The 17,313-nt window shown below is 39.1% G+C and overlaps 1 protein-coding gene across 1 annotated transcript in view; it reads left to right on the top strand.

Annotated features, from left to right (window-relative positions):
* The window catches only part of ADAM19 (ADAM metallopeptidase domain 19), a 73,646-nt gene that overhangs the window by 13,095 nt on the left and 43,238 nt on the right, over window positions 1-17,313 (top strand). Inside the window, exons 3-4 of the mRNA XM_088133887.1 lie at window positions 209-279; window positions 16,354-16,432. Of these exons, the coding sequence (XP_087990013.1) occupies window positions 209-279; window positions 16,354-16,432 (150 nt within the window). The remainder of the gene's footprint in view (window positions 1-208; window positions 280-16,353; window positions 16,433-17,313) is intronic.

The following is a 17,313-nucleotide window of genomic DNA, read 5'->3' as shown; positions in this document are numbered from 1 at the left end:
GCTGGTCAAGAGAGCTATATCAATAGAAATAAGGCAGAGTGTGAAGCCATAGTTTGAAGTTGGCTTGCTCTGAAATTTGAATCCTGGAAACTTGATTATTTGCCCAGGTACCAAAGGGATGAGCATATGTACCCACAAGACTTTAACTACTGTTCAGTGTATGGGTGTGTATTTGTCTGGTAACTGTTAATTTTTATATTCTATGTAGCATCCATCCAGAGCAGAACTCAGGGTAACAGCTGAAGGAAGAAATTTCATTGTGGATGTTGAGAAGAATGAGTAAGTACTTGAAATCTTACCATCATAAAGAAAGGTAGAAATAGTTGGGCGGTGCAGTGCTTCAAATTGAATCTCCAAAAATTGCTCTGGGGCACTTCTCCACAGTCCTTTGACGCAGCTTCTCCCAGGATCTCAAAGCCCCAATTAGTATATTTAAGTACATTAAGCAGAAGCTTCCAGGTCTTTTAGGGTCCAAGTAACTAACCTAAAGGATTGACATGTATGTTTAAATATGTGGCAGAGAATGGTTTGGGAGGCACTGTAATATTTTCTGTCACTGATAAAGCATGCATGTGCTCTTTCACATTTCTCCTTTTCCTGAAGCTTCACTACTATGCATTGGTAAATGATGCCTGGTTGTATTATAATTGCAGGAAATAATGTGTGGTAGTTATTACTGTTGCATATACAGTAGCTACAGTATTTGCATGTCAAAACAAAAAACTGCCATATCAGGTCCTCAGTAATGAAAATTAGTATGAACCTTCATTTGTGTTCTTAAAAAGAAATAAAGAAAGGCCCACATATTTGCATTTGGACAATGATGGAATAACATTAAGTGCATTTAGTCTAATCCTATTATGAAGTGTGTATCTAGCTGCCAAACTCTCCCTCTACAGAGTGAAGTTTTCATCCTGTTTCCTAGTGATTTGGATCTACATCCTACTGTAAACATATTCTCTGACCATCTGCTCTTAAATTTCCAGCAACATTTCTGAGTTGTATAAAGCAATACAGGCAAAGCCACTGATGCGGCAGGATTGGAAGAAGTGGAGTCATAAGCAAAAATTATTAGCTTGGAGGATGATGACATAACCGCCTGATGGCTCCTGGGAATTTGCGGTGCTATTTTCATGCAAAGCTTGCTTTCAACAGGCTAGCAAAACTGAATATATATCTTATGTTTACTTCCCCACTGAGCCCACCATTCATCCAAACATGCACGCATAGCCATTCAACTTTATAAGGGATTGAAAGAGACAAATGACCTGGATTCATAATTTTATATATGCACAGTTTAAGTGTTATGAATTTAACCTTGTGCAGTTTTCAGGTGTTCTAAACATTAGCCATTTAGTTCTTTGTCAGTAGAAATTATTTTATTCTAATTAATTTTTATTATATCTAAAACAAGAAATTATTGAGTTCCTGGGGCATCACACAGTGGTTTCATTACCACTATCTTTATAATTTTAAGACAATGAGATAGGGGAAGAAGGATAATTTTTTAAAAACTCTAATGGTTGGAACCATAGAAAAACTTCAGTAGAGTTTGTATTTTATAGTGGGCTAAAAGTGAGAAGATAGAAAGTCCAGAATGTCAGGCTAACCAAATATGTAGTCTAGAGGTGACAGTCTGGTGGTAAATGGCCACATTTAATATATTTGGAAATGTGAGGGCTGTAGTGGGCAGGGCAGTATTCCACTCATGAAGTGAGCCAAGATTTTCCATTTTATTTCTGGGTTGGGGGTGGGAAGTTTTGAGGTTCCCATTGTAAGAAAAATTTCCCGTTAAAGAAAATTGTGTTAAACCTCACTTACACTAAATATACTCAGCTGACATCTAGAGCTGAAATCCTATATTCATGGAACCCAGGGGAGTATCTGTGGTCATCTAAGTATTAGGACACAGCAAGCTGTTGCAAAATTTTCTTTAGCAGAGGATGTGCTTGATTTCAGCATCTGTTCGGAACAGGATAACCTCAGTTGGTGTACCCCATGAGCCAGAGGCGTTTATCTTCAGTATTTGGAGACCACTCCCAAGCATGTAGCCAGATTGGAAAGTTAAAAAGCATTGCAATGGTAAATTGTTCCTGTATTGCTGCCACGAAAACTCCATGTATGTGTCCATGAACTTATGAGGAATCAAACTGATTCAAAGGAAACTTTATTTAGGCTAGAAGACAGTGATCTGGGAGGCTGGTTGTAAATGAATTCCCTTCAGAGACAGTTAGGCTTCAACCAACCACAGTTGTTCAATTAACCAGTCTTTTCACTAAACAAGCCATGGCTTAGCATGTGAATTCAGTCACTGAGCAGATTCACATATGCTAAGCTATGGTCTATTTAATCAAAATGTACCAAATAAACCACATATGGCTGGCCTCATGCTGCACACCAAGCCATACCATCGCCATATTTACAAACCATGATCATTGGGTTCATACAGCATGCTAAACCAAATCAGACAAGCCTCGCTTTGGCATAATGTCCTGTGTGAATCCAGCCATAGAGGGAGATTTTAAAAAATGGTGTACAGATAGATAAGGCTAATAGTAGTACACAAATGCACATCTGTCATAAAATCATGATAGGTGCTGGACTGATCCACCACCTAGGTGACATGGGATTGATGTACAGCCAAAGGGTCAGAGAAGCAGGACAGCTTTGCATGCTTAAAAGGGAAAACCCGGTTTAACACCAGAACATCTCAAGACAATTTAAGCTGCCTCAGGTGTTGGTTGGAGATGAAATGAAGACAACATCAGGAGGCCATGGCAGAAAAATGAGGTTGCCAGAGGGTATTCATGCCATGATTAAGCGCGAGAGGGGAAAGGTCGATTAGATTCATTATTAGGTGTTTTATAATAAGTTGTGATTAGTAGTAGTAGTTTTATTTATTATGCACTTATAACTAAGCATGATATACACATAGAGTGAAACAACAATTGGTACAGTAACATATTACATTCAACTGTAACATCATATTATAAATTAAGAAGCCTCTAAATAAAAAATAGTTAATAAAATAAGCCTCTATAGAGTCAAAGTAACAGCTAAGAATTTATTTATTTATTTAGCTATTTAAAAGTGAGCTAAAAAAGAAGTATTTTTCATGCTTTTTTAAAACTTATAATCATAATCCTGGTGGGAATAGATCCAAAGAATTGGAGACAGGTGGGGAAAAGCTCTTAACTGTGATGTGGCTCAGAAGCAAAGACCCTGGTTCAATAATCAGGTTAAACACGCAGGTCCATGAACCACTAGCAGGTCTTTCAAATCACTGGGAGTGCTCATACCCAGAGGATGATGCATCACCACCATCAATTGTCCTGACCGCTTTTTCAAAAGTCCAAGCGATATACGGATTGGCAATACAAAGAGATAGGGTCAAAAAAAGAGATAGGTCCAGAGCAGAATGATAGCATTCTGGAAGGAAATCTTGGGTTCCGCTGTATTTGAGGATATTTGAAGATACACTGAGCATATTCTAACTAACATTAACTTACATATACCTTGATATTGCCAGTATTGTGTCAGTACAAACCACACTTAATTCCACAGGAAGTTACTCTATTTACATACAATCTCTGAATCGATTCCCAAGCACCCAGTGAAGTCTCATTTATTTTTTAAAAAATGGGTTGTTGAGATTCTTAAGTTCTGCAGCTGCAAAATAGAAAGCCCAAAGTAGAAGGATATCATGAGAGTCATGGAATATAACATTGGCCATTACAGTCATCAGATGTTCACAGATGTTTTTTAAAACACAAATTTCTGAAAGGAAGGAAGAAGGAAATCAGTCCTCTTTGGCTGAAGTTAATGAAGTCTTGAAGTTGTAATAAAAACAGAAATACACTTTTTAAAGTCTGTGTTTAAGAATTAATTGCTTTGGATGAACACTGACCATCCACACAGGGCAACTGGAGACAAGTTCAGGAAGGAAAAGAGAGGATTTTGGTTTGGAACAGAGGCAGCAGCATCTGCAGGGTTGGCAAAGGGGGTTAGAGTGATACAGGTGGAGTCATGGTGTCTTGCTGCAAGCCTTGCCCCTTTTCTATGTGTGTCATGATGTCACACACATACCCCAAAGGAGCAGGGTTTGCAACTTGATGCTGTGATGCTGCTTTTTTCATTCTGACCAAGGCAGCTTGAGGTTGTGGACACAGCTGAATGGAGGTTGGGGTCAATCATTTTAAAAAGATTTATTTATTTATGTCCTATACATGTATGTTGCCCATTTCCAAAGCCTCGAGGCAGCTAACAGTGAACAGTTCTTTAAAAAAACAACACCTAAACCAAAATTCAGTCAGAAAGAACTTAAAAAAAAAAAAAAAACAGGTATGCCACAGAAACCACCAGGATTTTGTAAAACACCCTCTTCCTGGCCTATCATTTTAGCAAGTTTCCAGAAAACCACCTTCTTCTGATGATGAGGTATGAAATAGGCCACAGCTGCACTGAGAGGAAGTTCCAAAGAATTGGGGCACCAATGGAAAAAGCCCACCTCCAAGGCCCTTTTAGAGGACAATCCCACAGGAATGAGACCTGGAGTTAGTTAATCTATATGATTTGGTTGTACAAGCAGATGAATACAGGAGAAGGCAGTCCCACAGATAATCAAGACTGGAGCCATGTAGGACTTTATACAGGTGACAGACAGCATCTTGAATCACGACTGGAAGCCCACTGGCAATCAGTGGAGTTCCCAAAGCAGAGAGGCACTTCAGTACATCAGGGCACACACATCACTGCTCGAGCTACCACCTTTTGTAGTAACTGTAGCTTCTAGCTGTTCAAGGGCAGCCCCATGTAGAGCCCATTACAGTAATGTCCTGGAGGTAACTGGAGTGTGACTGACCATGAGCAGTGACTCCCAATCCAATAACAGTTGCAGCTGGTGTATCAGATGTAACTGTGCAAAAGCCCTCTTAGTCACAGTTGTCACCTGTTCTTCAAGCAGGAATTGTGAGTCTAGCAGAACTCCCAAATTGTGAACCATCTCTGAGTTGGGGAGTACAACCCTATTCAAGAGATAAAGATGGTACTTCCCTGGAATCGTTAGGCCCACAAACTCAGAGCCACTCCATCTTGAAGAGATTAAGCCTGAGTCTGCTCCTCCCCATTCAGCCCCCATCAGCCTCCAGGCACTGGATCAGCACTTCCATCACACTGTTTGTTCAGCCTGGGGCTGAGATGTATAGCTCATTGATGATACCAAACATTGTGTTGACAAATGACTTCTCCTGATGATTCAGATTCCAGTAATCTAATCTTCTCTTTTCAATTTACTTGTTTTTTAAGGATCTTAACTTTAAGCAAAGAAGGCTGCTTCCTGAGAACTGCCTTTACTTAACTATGGGACCAGATACTATTACTAATAAAGAATGGGCAACAACCAGAGCCTAGATCCTGAAAACCCAAGTCCAACATATTCTCCATGAGGCCACACTATGGCTTCGCATTAAGCCATAATATGGCTTTTTTCAAGTTAGCATTGTGCAGGGTATAAATGCTGCCACAGCAGATTGCAAAGCATAGTTCATAGCTTACCCAATCACTCATGGCTTATTCAAGAAACCATGGTTTTAAAAATGTATGTATGAACTTAGACATTAGTTTGGAAACCGTCCTCATCCACAAAATCTCTATCTAGTCTATCTAGATCTATACTATCAATAAATAAGCAAAAGCAAGTATTATATTTGCTACATATAATGTGGGATCCATTATTTAAACCGCTCTGGATTGTTTTATCTGAATGGTGTCCAGGGGACTTGGAGGAGGCTGCCAGTTTGATCAGAGCAGCAACATAGCTCAAGAAAACAATGACCAGGTTCATCTGTCCTGCTGAACCATAATGCATTTGCTTTGGGTTTAGGATGTTGTGTGAACCCAGCCCATTATGGCTTATTCAATTCATTATGGTTAGCACAGCATGTAAGCCAGGTCAATGTGGAAATGCGTGAAGGCAGCCTGAATTCTGTTCTCCTCTCTGCAAGTTTTCTGTAAGAAGGAGGAACAGGAGTCCTCTGTCTCACAGTAAAGACACCAAGGCCATGGTTCTTCTGTGTTCTCTGAAGTTTCATCATGAAGAATGTTTGCCCTGAGACATGGCATTTTGTCAGAAGAATTCCTGGGTAGCCAAGATATGGTGTAATTAACTCCATGACTAGACTAGCTGGCACAGGGAAAAGTCCTGGCACTCAGCCTTATTCAGAGATCTAATTTTAGAATTACTGTAGTTTGGAGCACAAAACTCTCTCATTGCCAAACATACTGTACCATTCCTTGTGTCAGAGCTACTCTGGAGGGCCCCCCCATCCCAAGATTCAGCTACGCAGTTAATCTTTGTCCATCATTTCCTGCCTTGTTGTTTCCTTTCCAGTGTTTGGTTTAGAGATTGGAAAGAGGAAAGATTATTTTCCATTTTGACTCTAGGTCGGCAGGATAGCTGAACTTTTCTCTGCAGGGATGTCCTCACACTATCTTTCACTGGTAACTTCCTACATGCGGGGATACTAATGGAGGCAAATGACTGAATGCCTTGACCTTTTCCTGCAGGGCTCGCAAAGACTATCTGAATGGTCAGAAGAGCAGAGCTGTCACCTGGGAATTTCTAGTTCATCTTCCTTCTGGAATAATGATTTCATTTTCTGGGGGCAAGGCGAGGAAGCTTGTCTCTCTAAGTTATCTGTTCCTCCTTGCACAATTTCCTGGGAGGGAAGTGTGCTTCCTTCCTTTGCTTCACTGGTGACTTTTTGGCTCTGCAGTTTTACAGTGCAATCCTTTGAGTGATAATAATTTGAGAGAGAGAGAAAGAAAGAGAGAGAGAGAGAGAGAGAGAGAGCGCAGGGAGGAGGAAGGCAGGCAGGCAGGCAAGCATTACTAGAAAGGTTGCATTCTTCACAGATAGGAAAATGCTGAAGTAAAGAAGACCAAAATCTCTGGCTTTGGCAGAGCATGTTGAACATCAGCATCTAAAAAGGATGAGTTTATCCTCTCCTCAACTTAGGGGCTGGGTGTGTTAATGAAAGGGTGGCTTTCATTCTTAGCCTCTCAGTGATCCCGGATCAGCAAAATATAAGGTGGAAGATGTCAGTGCAAGCAACTTGTCTAAAAATACAAGCCTGAAAACATAGTATAATAAATTATGCGTGTACAGCAGATAATCCTAGCTCACATAGACGGCAAAGAACCATTGGTGTTCAAATGCCACAAAGAGAGGCTTCCCTTGAAATTATGTCAGAACCAACATTTTTCAGTGTTGGTCCATAGATTTGACTGCAAATCACCAAACATGTGAAAACTAAGTCTGCAATGATTACAAAGTATATATTGCCTTTGATTTATGAATGTTGGTTCTTGGCCATAATTTAAATCAAATACCAGGTATTGATGTTATACAGTCATCATTTTCTATTTGATTCAGCTAGCTGGTTGCTAAATTTCAACAGTCCCTTACAGAGTTTCACAGATCAAAATACTAGGTTCCTATCTGCCCTTTTAAACACATACACACATAAGAAGAGCTCTGCTAGAACAAAGACCTACCAGGAGAGATCCATAGAGAATTGCTCAGTGTGAAACAGGGACAGGGGAACTGGGGCACTCTAGATTTTGCTGTGATACAGCCCCAAGCATCCCTCAGTGCTGGGAGTTGTCATTCAGTAGTAACAGGATGGACATAAGTTCCCCATTTCTGATGTAAAATATTAGGCATGAAAGGTAGGATATTTGTAGCTCTCCAGATGTTGATGAAAAACAAGTTTCCACATTCTCAGCCATCATGACCAATGATGAAGGATTTCTCTGGAACATTCTGCCCTCGGAGGTGTGATTGGCCCCCTCACTCCTGGCCTTCTGTAGGGCTTTGAAGACCTGGTTCTGCCACTTGGTCTGGGGTGGGGATGGCTAGCCCCATAGAGGCCTGCTGTCTTCAGCCCCAGATTCTTCATCTCTTGGACTCTCCTTTTTTTAGTAATGTTTTTAAATTGATGTTTTATGTATTTATATATATATTTATGGTTTTAATGTTTTGTGTGAGTCGCCCAGAGTTCCCCCATTGGGGGGAGATGGGTGGGGGAGAAATTTAATAAATAAAATAAAATTTTTGGGAGGTAACTTTTTTAAAAAATCCTTTGTATACAGAAATCTGCAGCTCTTAAACCAGATCAAATATCTGGTATCTCAAGTTCTCCTGGAAGAAACTTTATAACAAGTGCTTGACATTGCATCCTTGCCTGTAATAAAGGGATTTGTGAAAATAGCCTTGGTCTGTTGCAGCCTTCATCAATTTGGTGTGCTCCAGAGCTCTTGGGTCTACAGTTCTAAAAATGTTTAGGTAGCATGAACTCTGGGTCTGTTGCCTGAGAAGTGCTGGCTGTTATAGTCTGATTTAAAGGACATCTGTGATTTTCTGCATTTTGTGCCACTTAAGACCTTATTACCTCCCTGTCTAAACCATTAGGCACCATTAGGCATCAACAGAGCTGTTTATCTTAGATAGTAGACATTAGATTGAGATAAGGAACTTATGATATTTCAGAAGTGTCACAAGTTACATATCTAAGCATCCCAGACAACATAGCCAACGAAAAGGAATATTGGGAGTTGTGATTCAAGAACATCTGAAGGCCCACAAGTGTCCAAACTCTGTCATAGTCAGAGATATTGTCAGTGTTATGAATTTGTATAGGACTTTTTGTTGTCTTTTAATTGTATTATATACATATCTCACCTTTCTTCCATCATGGAAGGAAGGGTCTCCAGTGGCTCTTGTCTTATCTTAGGGCTTACATAACTGTAAGAAGCAGACAATCCTGGGTCAAAATCCGATGCTAAATATCTTCACAAAAACTTAATATGCAAGAACATAGTAAAGGCAAAGGATTCAAAACAAATGGTTTTAGCATCTGAAAAAGGTTCAAAATGTTAGGCAACAGGCACTGGCAAACTTCTGACAGAAGTAGGATTAATCAAGTTATTTCATAGTTTTAATATCAAGTTGATACAATCATTGTTTCAGTGGTTGAATTACTTCAGGTGAAGGCTGTTATCCCAGAAGCTCCTGGTTTTCACTCAACAGAATTTATAATCTTTAGATTGAATTATGCTTGGTGATCTGTTTTGCAGCTATAAGTTACTCTAGAGAAACCATGTTCTTCTGAACTGACTACTCTTCCCAGAGCTCTGGCACTTCTCAGACCTTCCACTTCCTTCTGTTAAATGTGGGGATGATGTCTTTGTTTTTGCATCAGAATCAGAGTCCTGGGTTGCAGGTTTGGGGATGGTAGAAGATAATTCTGCCAAAGTGTAAAAGCTACCCTCTGGCTTCTCCAGACTAGGCTTTCTAGACTCTGTCCTCATCGAAGTTCCACAGAAGATGGCTTGTATGAGTCTTCCAGCAAGTACTAACAGAATCAAAAGCCTGCCTGCCTGCCTGCCCTCTTCTTCCTCTTTTTTTGAACAAATTGCATCTTTCAGTTGCTCTATTTTAATCCTGAGTATCACCCTATCAGGTCTCTGTTATTCCTCTTAAATCATATCTGTAGTAATAGTTCAAGCTCTTCATGTTTATTTCCTACATGCTGAGCATTAGTGTGTAGACAATGAAGTTATGAACTTTGTGAATCAGTGTTGTTCCTGATTTTTCACTGAATGGTTTAGAGGGCCAGTTTAGGTATCCTCCAAATTACTCCTGCAGTGCACACATCTTTATTTTAAACTCTTTCTTACAGTTTTCTGTCACTAAACCCACAAGTCAGTTTACTAGATATTTATAAGTGCAATCACATGTACTATTCCCAGATTAATCTCAGTTAAGATATGAATAACACTGAAACCATTGTTGGAAATTACTCAGGTAAAAACAGTTAACCCACCCTATCCGAAGGCCTGGGAGAGTAGCCAGGCTTCAGTGACTTCCTGAACATCATCAAATGGGAGCCATGCAGCTCTCTGGGTGGATGCAGTTCTAAAAGGCAGGTACTGCAATAGAAAAGGCACACTTCCTAGGTCCCAATAGATAACATTGCTTAATTGAGGGGATCTGGAGTGCATCCACTCTACCTGATCTTATTGGATAGACAGAAACTATTGGAGTTAGCCAGTCCCTCAAATAACCTGGCCCCATGCCATGAAAGGTTTTAGAAGTGGTAACCAGCATCTTCAATTGCACCCAGAAGCCAACTGGCAACCACTGCAGCTTGCGGAACAGTGGTGATACTTGGGCATACCAAAGTATGCCCATTACTGCCCATGCCACCATATTCTGGACTAGTGGTAGATTCCAAGTGGTCTTTAAGGGCAGTTTTAGGTAGAACACATTTCAGTAATCCATTTGTGAGGTAACTAAGGCATGAGTGACCATCTGAAGTGCCTCCCAATCCAAGAATAGTTTCAGCTAGTATACTAGATGGATTTGTGCAAAGGCCCTCTTTGCCACAACTGCCATCTGCTCTTCAAGCAGGAGCTGTGAGTCCATGACAACACCCAGATTGCACACTGGTCTCAAATGGGAAAGTGCTACCCCATCTAAAGGGAGAAAGCTCCAACTTCAGCCAGAAGGTCTCATCCAGTTATCTGTGGCCCAGAGCCTCTGAGGCCTGTCTAAAACTTGAAAATAACAATAGCCACACATCCCAGGGCTTTCAGCTGGTGCCGGACCCACAGTTTTGTAACCTTGGTTCTTCTAGAAAGGTTGACTGAATGTTGGCATTTGATATAATTTGAAAGATAGACTATTTTCTTGAGTTAACATTTTCAATTTGAGAATATTGTAGGTTGGATAGAATGGATTTGCTTTACTGAAGTCTAGTTATAAACTTACAGGGAAAGCAATGGTATTGTCTAATGGCCACTTCTTTTGGAGTATGCCAAAATGGGTATCTATTCGTTATTGACATTGTGTACTAATTTGGGACAGTAAACAACTAAATTGGGGCATGCATGCATTTCTGTGCTTCAGTACAATATGTGATGCATCTCCAAGCTATATTAATTGGTCTGTAGGTATGTTTATCCATTCTGATGGGCTTTTCAGTTGTGTGGAAGCTGGGGAATTCAGCAGAACAGCCATGCAACAAAGGAACTATGATGTATGTGTCTCCATTCTCATGTTATGACTTTATGACATATTGGCCTTTTCTACCCCAAATTTCCATCTGCCTCATTCACAAAATATTTGCATCCCTTCTCTTCAAATGGTGTTAATGATGTTAATGCCACAAAATAGAAATCCCCTTCATTGCAGGCACTTTCATGGCTCCATCCTCTGCCCCGAAGATGGAGGCTTTGCTCAGAACAATGGTATCATTGACACAGTGGAGCATAGCCAAAAATGTGCTGAATAGGGCTGGAAGGGAAATATGGCCTTTAAGACATCTGTATGTTGTGGCTGTGGGCCAAGCTCTTGCTCATTCTCTGGATCTGACTCTGCTCCTGAGATTTCTACTGTAATGAAAAGTGGCAACAGCTGTCTGCTTTCAGCCAGCAGCTGTATTTCAGAAGGATGCTAAGTACTGCAGGCCGCAGTCAAGCTGTATTCACACAGTGTATTCTTTCAATGAAAAAAAAAAAAAGTATCCAAACTTTTGATTCCAATAATTCTAAACATTCATACTTGGAAGTTAAGTCCCAACTGAATTTATTGAACTTACTTCTGAATAAACATGCCTGAGCCTAAAATTTATATAATTCACAGTTATTTTACCCTCTATTTATTATTTTATCTAGTCAGTGCTTATTTTCTCCATATGATGTTTTTTCAGATGCATGACCAGGTGAGCAAAGTAGCTGAAGCAGCTAAAGATAAGGTTAAATGCTGCCATTTCTATGATTGAAGCAGTTCAAAAAACAGTTCCAAATATATAATTCACCTTATCAGTATGAAGAGTTTCCTTTTCAAATCAGTGCAGCCAAAATACTAAATTAAAAGCAAAAGCCAGCAAAATACTGAAATCAGCAACCTACATAGTTAGGCTGATGTATTAACAGCAGTTTTAAATATATATTATAGGCTGATCAGTTTTACAAAATAGAACCAGTTTCATTAAAAAAAGAATGATTATAGCAGAAATTGTTTTTTTCATGCTATCAATTAATTTATACTTCAAATAATTGATAGGCTCTGAAATACTATCAGATCCTTCTGTAAAAATTTGGAATCTCTATAACTCTAGGCATCTGAAGAACAAAGTGACCTTTAGCTTTCTTTTTCTCCTGTTTTTAAGACCTTGATGCGGTATCATCAAGGATTAAAGACATATTTTTGGAACATAAGGAATATATAACTTCTGAAAAAGGCTTCAACCTGAGGATAATTCTAGTCCCTCTTATTCCTCACAGATCTTTTACAGGTGTAGGAAGAAGATAGAACACTATTGCAACTTTCACAAACTGATACCCACCAAATATTTTGGCACCAGTTGGAGAAATCTGCTCTAGGATATTTGGGGAAGAGCATGTTGGACATTGTTCACTGCTTTTTAATTTAACATGTAATTCTTGAGACAAGGAGCAAGTCTTTATTTGAGCAGTTACAGACATGGATATTGATTAGTGCAGCAACCCACTTCTTTCACGTAATATCTAAGCACTTTTACAAAATGTTGTGGTTTTGTGTCTTTTGATGTGGCAGTAACGTGCAGGTAGACCTTTATGTACATCATCTTGTTCTCTCTAAGAAAAGGCAGAATACATAGGCAATAAATAAAAACAGTAAAATACCTGAAGATTGTGGAGACTTCTAAATTGATTGATTGATTGATTATGTGCCATCAAGTCATTGTCGACCACATAGATAGATAATGATATGTCCCTAACCTGGTCTTTCAGGTCTTCCAACAGTGCACTCATCACCACTGTAACATGTCAAAGATACAACATGCTCAGTTAAGAGAAAAAAAGGAAGTGGTTCATCTTGTTTTAGGAAAATAATGTAAGCCATCACACATAGACCACATTCATCTTAGTTCCTCCAAACTTGTTAGCCACAGATTCATAATGTTTGCCATTTACAGAAATTTATGTAGTAAGATAGCAAATAAGGAAATGAATGGGTTGGAGTAAACAGATGTTTCATCAGATTCTATCTTGTTCTTCAGGGAAAAAAAGACCACAGTACCCATCATCATCATCACATTGAAATAATTAGTCATTCATCTGTTGTCATTTCATGATTATCAATTAATAGCTGAATGACCAAAAATGGTTCTAATGAGGTCTTTAGTGGACTTCTTTTGCATCCTCAATCAAGTCATTGTTGAGGAGCAAAATTTAAAGTTACTAAGACAGCTACCCTTTACATATCTGAGACTCAGTCCCAATGTACTCAGTAGATAAGTATAGGCTTTCATTACTCATTTATTTCCATGCTGGAATTCTTATTATCCAGAGCACCAGGTTGAGAAAGAGTAACATAAGCCTTAGCTTATAGAACAATTACTAGCTTTGTCGATAGAAAGCCAGTTTGGTGTAGTGGTTAAAGGTGTCTGGTGTAGTGTTTGGTGTAGTGGACTAGAAACCAGGAGACTGTAAGTTCTAGTCCTGCCTTAGACATGGAAGTCAGCTAGGTGACCTTGGGCCAGTCATTCTCTCTCAGCCCTAGGAAGAAGGCAGTGGTAAGTCACTGCCAAAAATGTTGCCAAGAAAACCTCATGGACTTTTACATTTAATTGGCTAGACTGATTGGAAGGTGCACTCACATACACACAGTGACTTTGCTAGGGCTAGGTCACAATGGCGGCTTCCAACAAACTGTCAGTGAGAAATTGGTAATAGCTGATGGGATGGGACAGAAAACAGGCACCTATCTAAAGTGCTGCAAGTTGCGACACAACTTCTTTTAAAATATATGTTTAATAGTTAAATGAACATGCAGTGCAGCAAAATGCTTTTTTTTCAAGGTCCAGTTACATCCACCATTTTTATGTGTTCAGATTGTCTGCAGGTTGTGAGCCAAATCTGGAGCTCAGAGGTACTTTGGGCAAATGAAAATAGTGATCATGGTTGGAGATAGTAGAGCACTAAGCAGTAATTCCTTCACAACGTGAAACAGCTTCCTGATGACCCCAAGTAATTAGAGGGAGAGGCTGGGGAGAAAGGACCGTGACATAGCTAGGATACCTGAGAAGGAGGACAAAGAAGATGGGCCGAAAGTCGGGTGACAGTGGCAAACGGACAGAGTAGCCATGGTGATATGGAAGGTGGAAGGTCCCCTTAATCCAGAAATATCATTTGAGCCCCCTGCCTTTTTCTTATTGCAGCTGGTGCCAGTGCAGCTCTTTTCTTCTGATAGTGTTTTTCTGCTGAACTCTAACATCTAGTAAGCAAGTCCATGTTGGAAACCCCAAAATTCTGGAATTACTCTCAGGATTATATAGAGATACTTCAGCTACTTTTAGTGCCTTCTGATAATTTCACTAGCACACCAAACTTTGGATGGGGCATTCCAGTTTTTGTTAGATCTTTTCATTATATTTATTCTATAACTGATAAAAGGACAGTTCTGTAGCAGTGGAAATGTGTCCTGCTAAATTCTTTCTCAAATGTAGCTTTAGAAAAAAAAAAGATTGGCTGCTGCTTTCTCTTCTTTTTTAGTTGTTAAATTGACAGTAGCAAGACAGGAAGGTACTAGAGCTAAGCATTAAGCTTTACTTTCAGACTTTAAAATACTGTATGTTTTACTTTGGAATTTGATCCAGATCTGATAAAGATGTACTCCTACATAATGTGTATACTATTTCTGACATAGGTGAGATATTGACTAAACTCAGCCTGTACAGATAGTATTATTGTCTACAATGTAGGTTATCCTAAATTCTAGCTTTAGGATTTAGGGAACCCTCAGTGAACCTTCTATCTGGAGAAAGCAAGGCATACAAACTAAAAATGCTCTCTCTGAGATTACATTTTAGTTTGTTAGACATCTGAGCAAAAGGGAAATAGTAGCACTATTAAAGCATTTGTCTCTCATCTGGGACCAGATTCGGCCATCTTGATATCACCTAGAAATCTGCCTTGATTACTATTAATGTTAAGTTTGTGTTAGTAGAATAGAAATCGGATGGTGCAGTTTTGTTTGTTCATTGTAAATAACCCCAATATTTCCTGTTTCTTTTATAGTCTAAAGAATGGCATCATAGGCTGGAGAACAATAAAGGGAAATGAAGTGATAGAAAGACCATATAAACAATATATAAACAATATTAATTGCACATATAGTGCCCTTAATAGCATCACACTGTTGAGCCGCAATTCAGCCATCCTCATTTGTTTGGAACCTGGGAGTTGGAAGAAAGCAAAGATATTCAAATAAGATTCAGTGATGGGTATAATGATATGGGTATATGTGGAAAAGGTAGCAAATTTGCATACATTTGAATAAGCAGCATATGTGGGTAATAGTTAGATAAGGAAGTTCTGAGCCCTGAATAAATGCAGATCAGTGGGGTTCAGAAATAGAAATAAAGTTTAATTGCATTTAGTGTCACCACTTCACTAGAGAGCAATCTTGGCTCAGCCATTTTCCTGACCACTTCTTTTTGCTAATTGCTAATGTCATTTTCCAGACAGATAATACAATTGGCAAAGAAAGTAACTGAGTCTTGAAGATGCATGCTGTCCAGACCCTTGGTAGCACAGGATATATTAGTGAGCTTATTTTGCAATTTTGTTTGTGGCTGTTTTGGTTATCCATAGTCCATAGATGCAACACGATAGACTGACCTCTGTTAACAGTAACAGGCAGGAAAAAGCAAAATTAGCCTTGTTAGAGTCTCACAATGAGAGATAAAAGCTTCCACGACTCATCCGTTAACCTGAAGTATCTCTAGAGCATATTTAGTGTGCAAAATGCTTATGTTTTTCTCATCTTTTCTTGAATGCATGAGGTGGAGAATCAGTAACTTATCGGAGGCTGTTTAATGACATGAACAATCATGTTTATAGAATTATGAATGGTATGAAAGGAGTGGAGAGAGACATTTTTCTTTCCATCTCATATTGCATCATGGGGATTGTTGAAGTGTCAGCTTGACCACAGGGAATCAGATGTCCAGCACAGTTTTAAGAACACTATTTTTCATCTGCTGCATTGGTTTTACTTCATCTTGCCATTTGTCTCAGCACATAATGTTGACATTTATTGGCTATTGTCACAACTTTAGGCAGGTTCAATCTAAATTTTTTATGAGTCTAACAGACAACTTTTTAAACATGTTAGAATAAATTATTGATGAAGTAGAATAGCAAGATTTCATACGCATGGATATTCAAATAATAACTTATTAATATTATCTTCTCCTCTCCTACACCCACCTCCCTTCCCTGTTTCTTCATTTTTGTTGGTAGGGATCTCTTTGCGCCAGACTACACTGAAACTCATTATACTAAAATTGGAACAGCCCAAACCATCTCCTTGAACAAGACAGTGAGTATTCAACATAATTTCATGAGACAAGTCCACTTGAAAACATAATCCTGGTTCCAACTTTGGTAGGCTGTACATGGAGCAATGTCCAAGTCTTGATTGGCACTCTGAAAAAATTGATTTGGAGGTACAAAGGAGTAGGAGAAGAAATGATCAAGGAAGCAAGTTCAAATATACTCTGATTCAAAGCTGGGGGAGTAAATAAGGAAACATTCATTGCCCCTCCCTTTGCATCTTTCCTGGTGAGATCATTGTTAAGTGCGTTATTTGATAGTGTAATATGAAAGTAGTGATCGAATAAGAATCTTGATATGGGAATTATGATTGTGGCTGCTACAGTTTTTAGAACTGCAGCAGTCTCTATTCAGTTCATTTTCTTCATCAACATAATTGTCTTTCTGTGGGTAAATATAATAAGCTACAGTATTTCTTATTTCTTGACTGCCCAGAGCCATTTTGGAGTAGCATAACATAGAAATACCAATAATAAATAAATAAGTTTCAAGTGAGACAGAACAAATCGAAGAAATTGCTGCTTATGGAAAACTTTGACTTTACCTTAGAATGCAAAACTCTTGTAATCTACTACATCCTACATTAGCAATTTTCCAGATGTTGTTTCACAGAATTCACTGAATTGTTGGGTGTAACTGTTCAGTGTAATGGGGAACAGCACCACATAGTGCTGTTACAACTGCAGTGATCCATATCTACTGGTTTGTAATTTGGGTGTGGTCCTTGGAACTCCATACAAAGTTGGCAATGAACTTCATTGGTGCCTCTAGTGCAGGGCTGAATCACAGTGATATGCTGATGGGCCACTGAACTACATTGGCAAAAAACAGTGAACCAAAAACTGCTAGAACTATGCAGCTGGATTA

Source organism: Python bivittatus, unplaced genomic scaffold (assembly GCF_059951505.1).
Source record: "Python bivittatus isolate LINGU-HERP-01145 unplaced genomic scaffold, Pbiv_v1 ctg000080_np1212, whole genome shotgun sequence".
Lineage (NCBI taxonomy): Eukaryota > Metazoa > Chordata > Lepidosauria > Squamata > Pythonidae > Python > Python bivittatus.
Note: the sequence above shows the minus strand (reverse complement) of the source record. Positions and strands in the feature narration are given on the sequence as shown.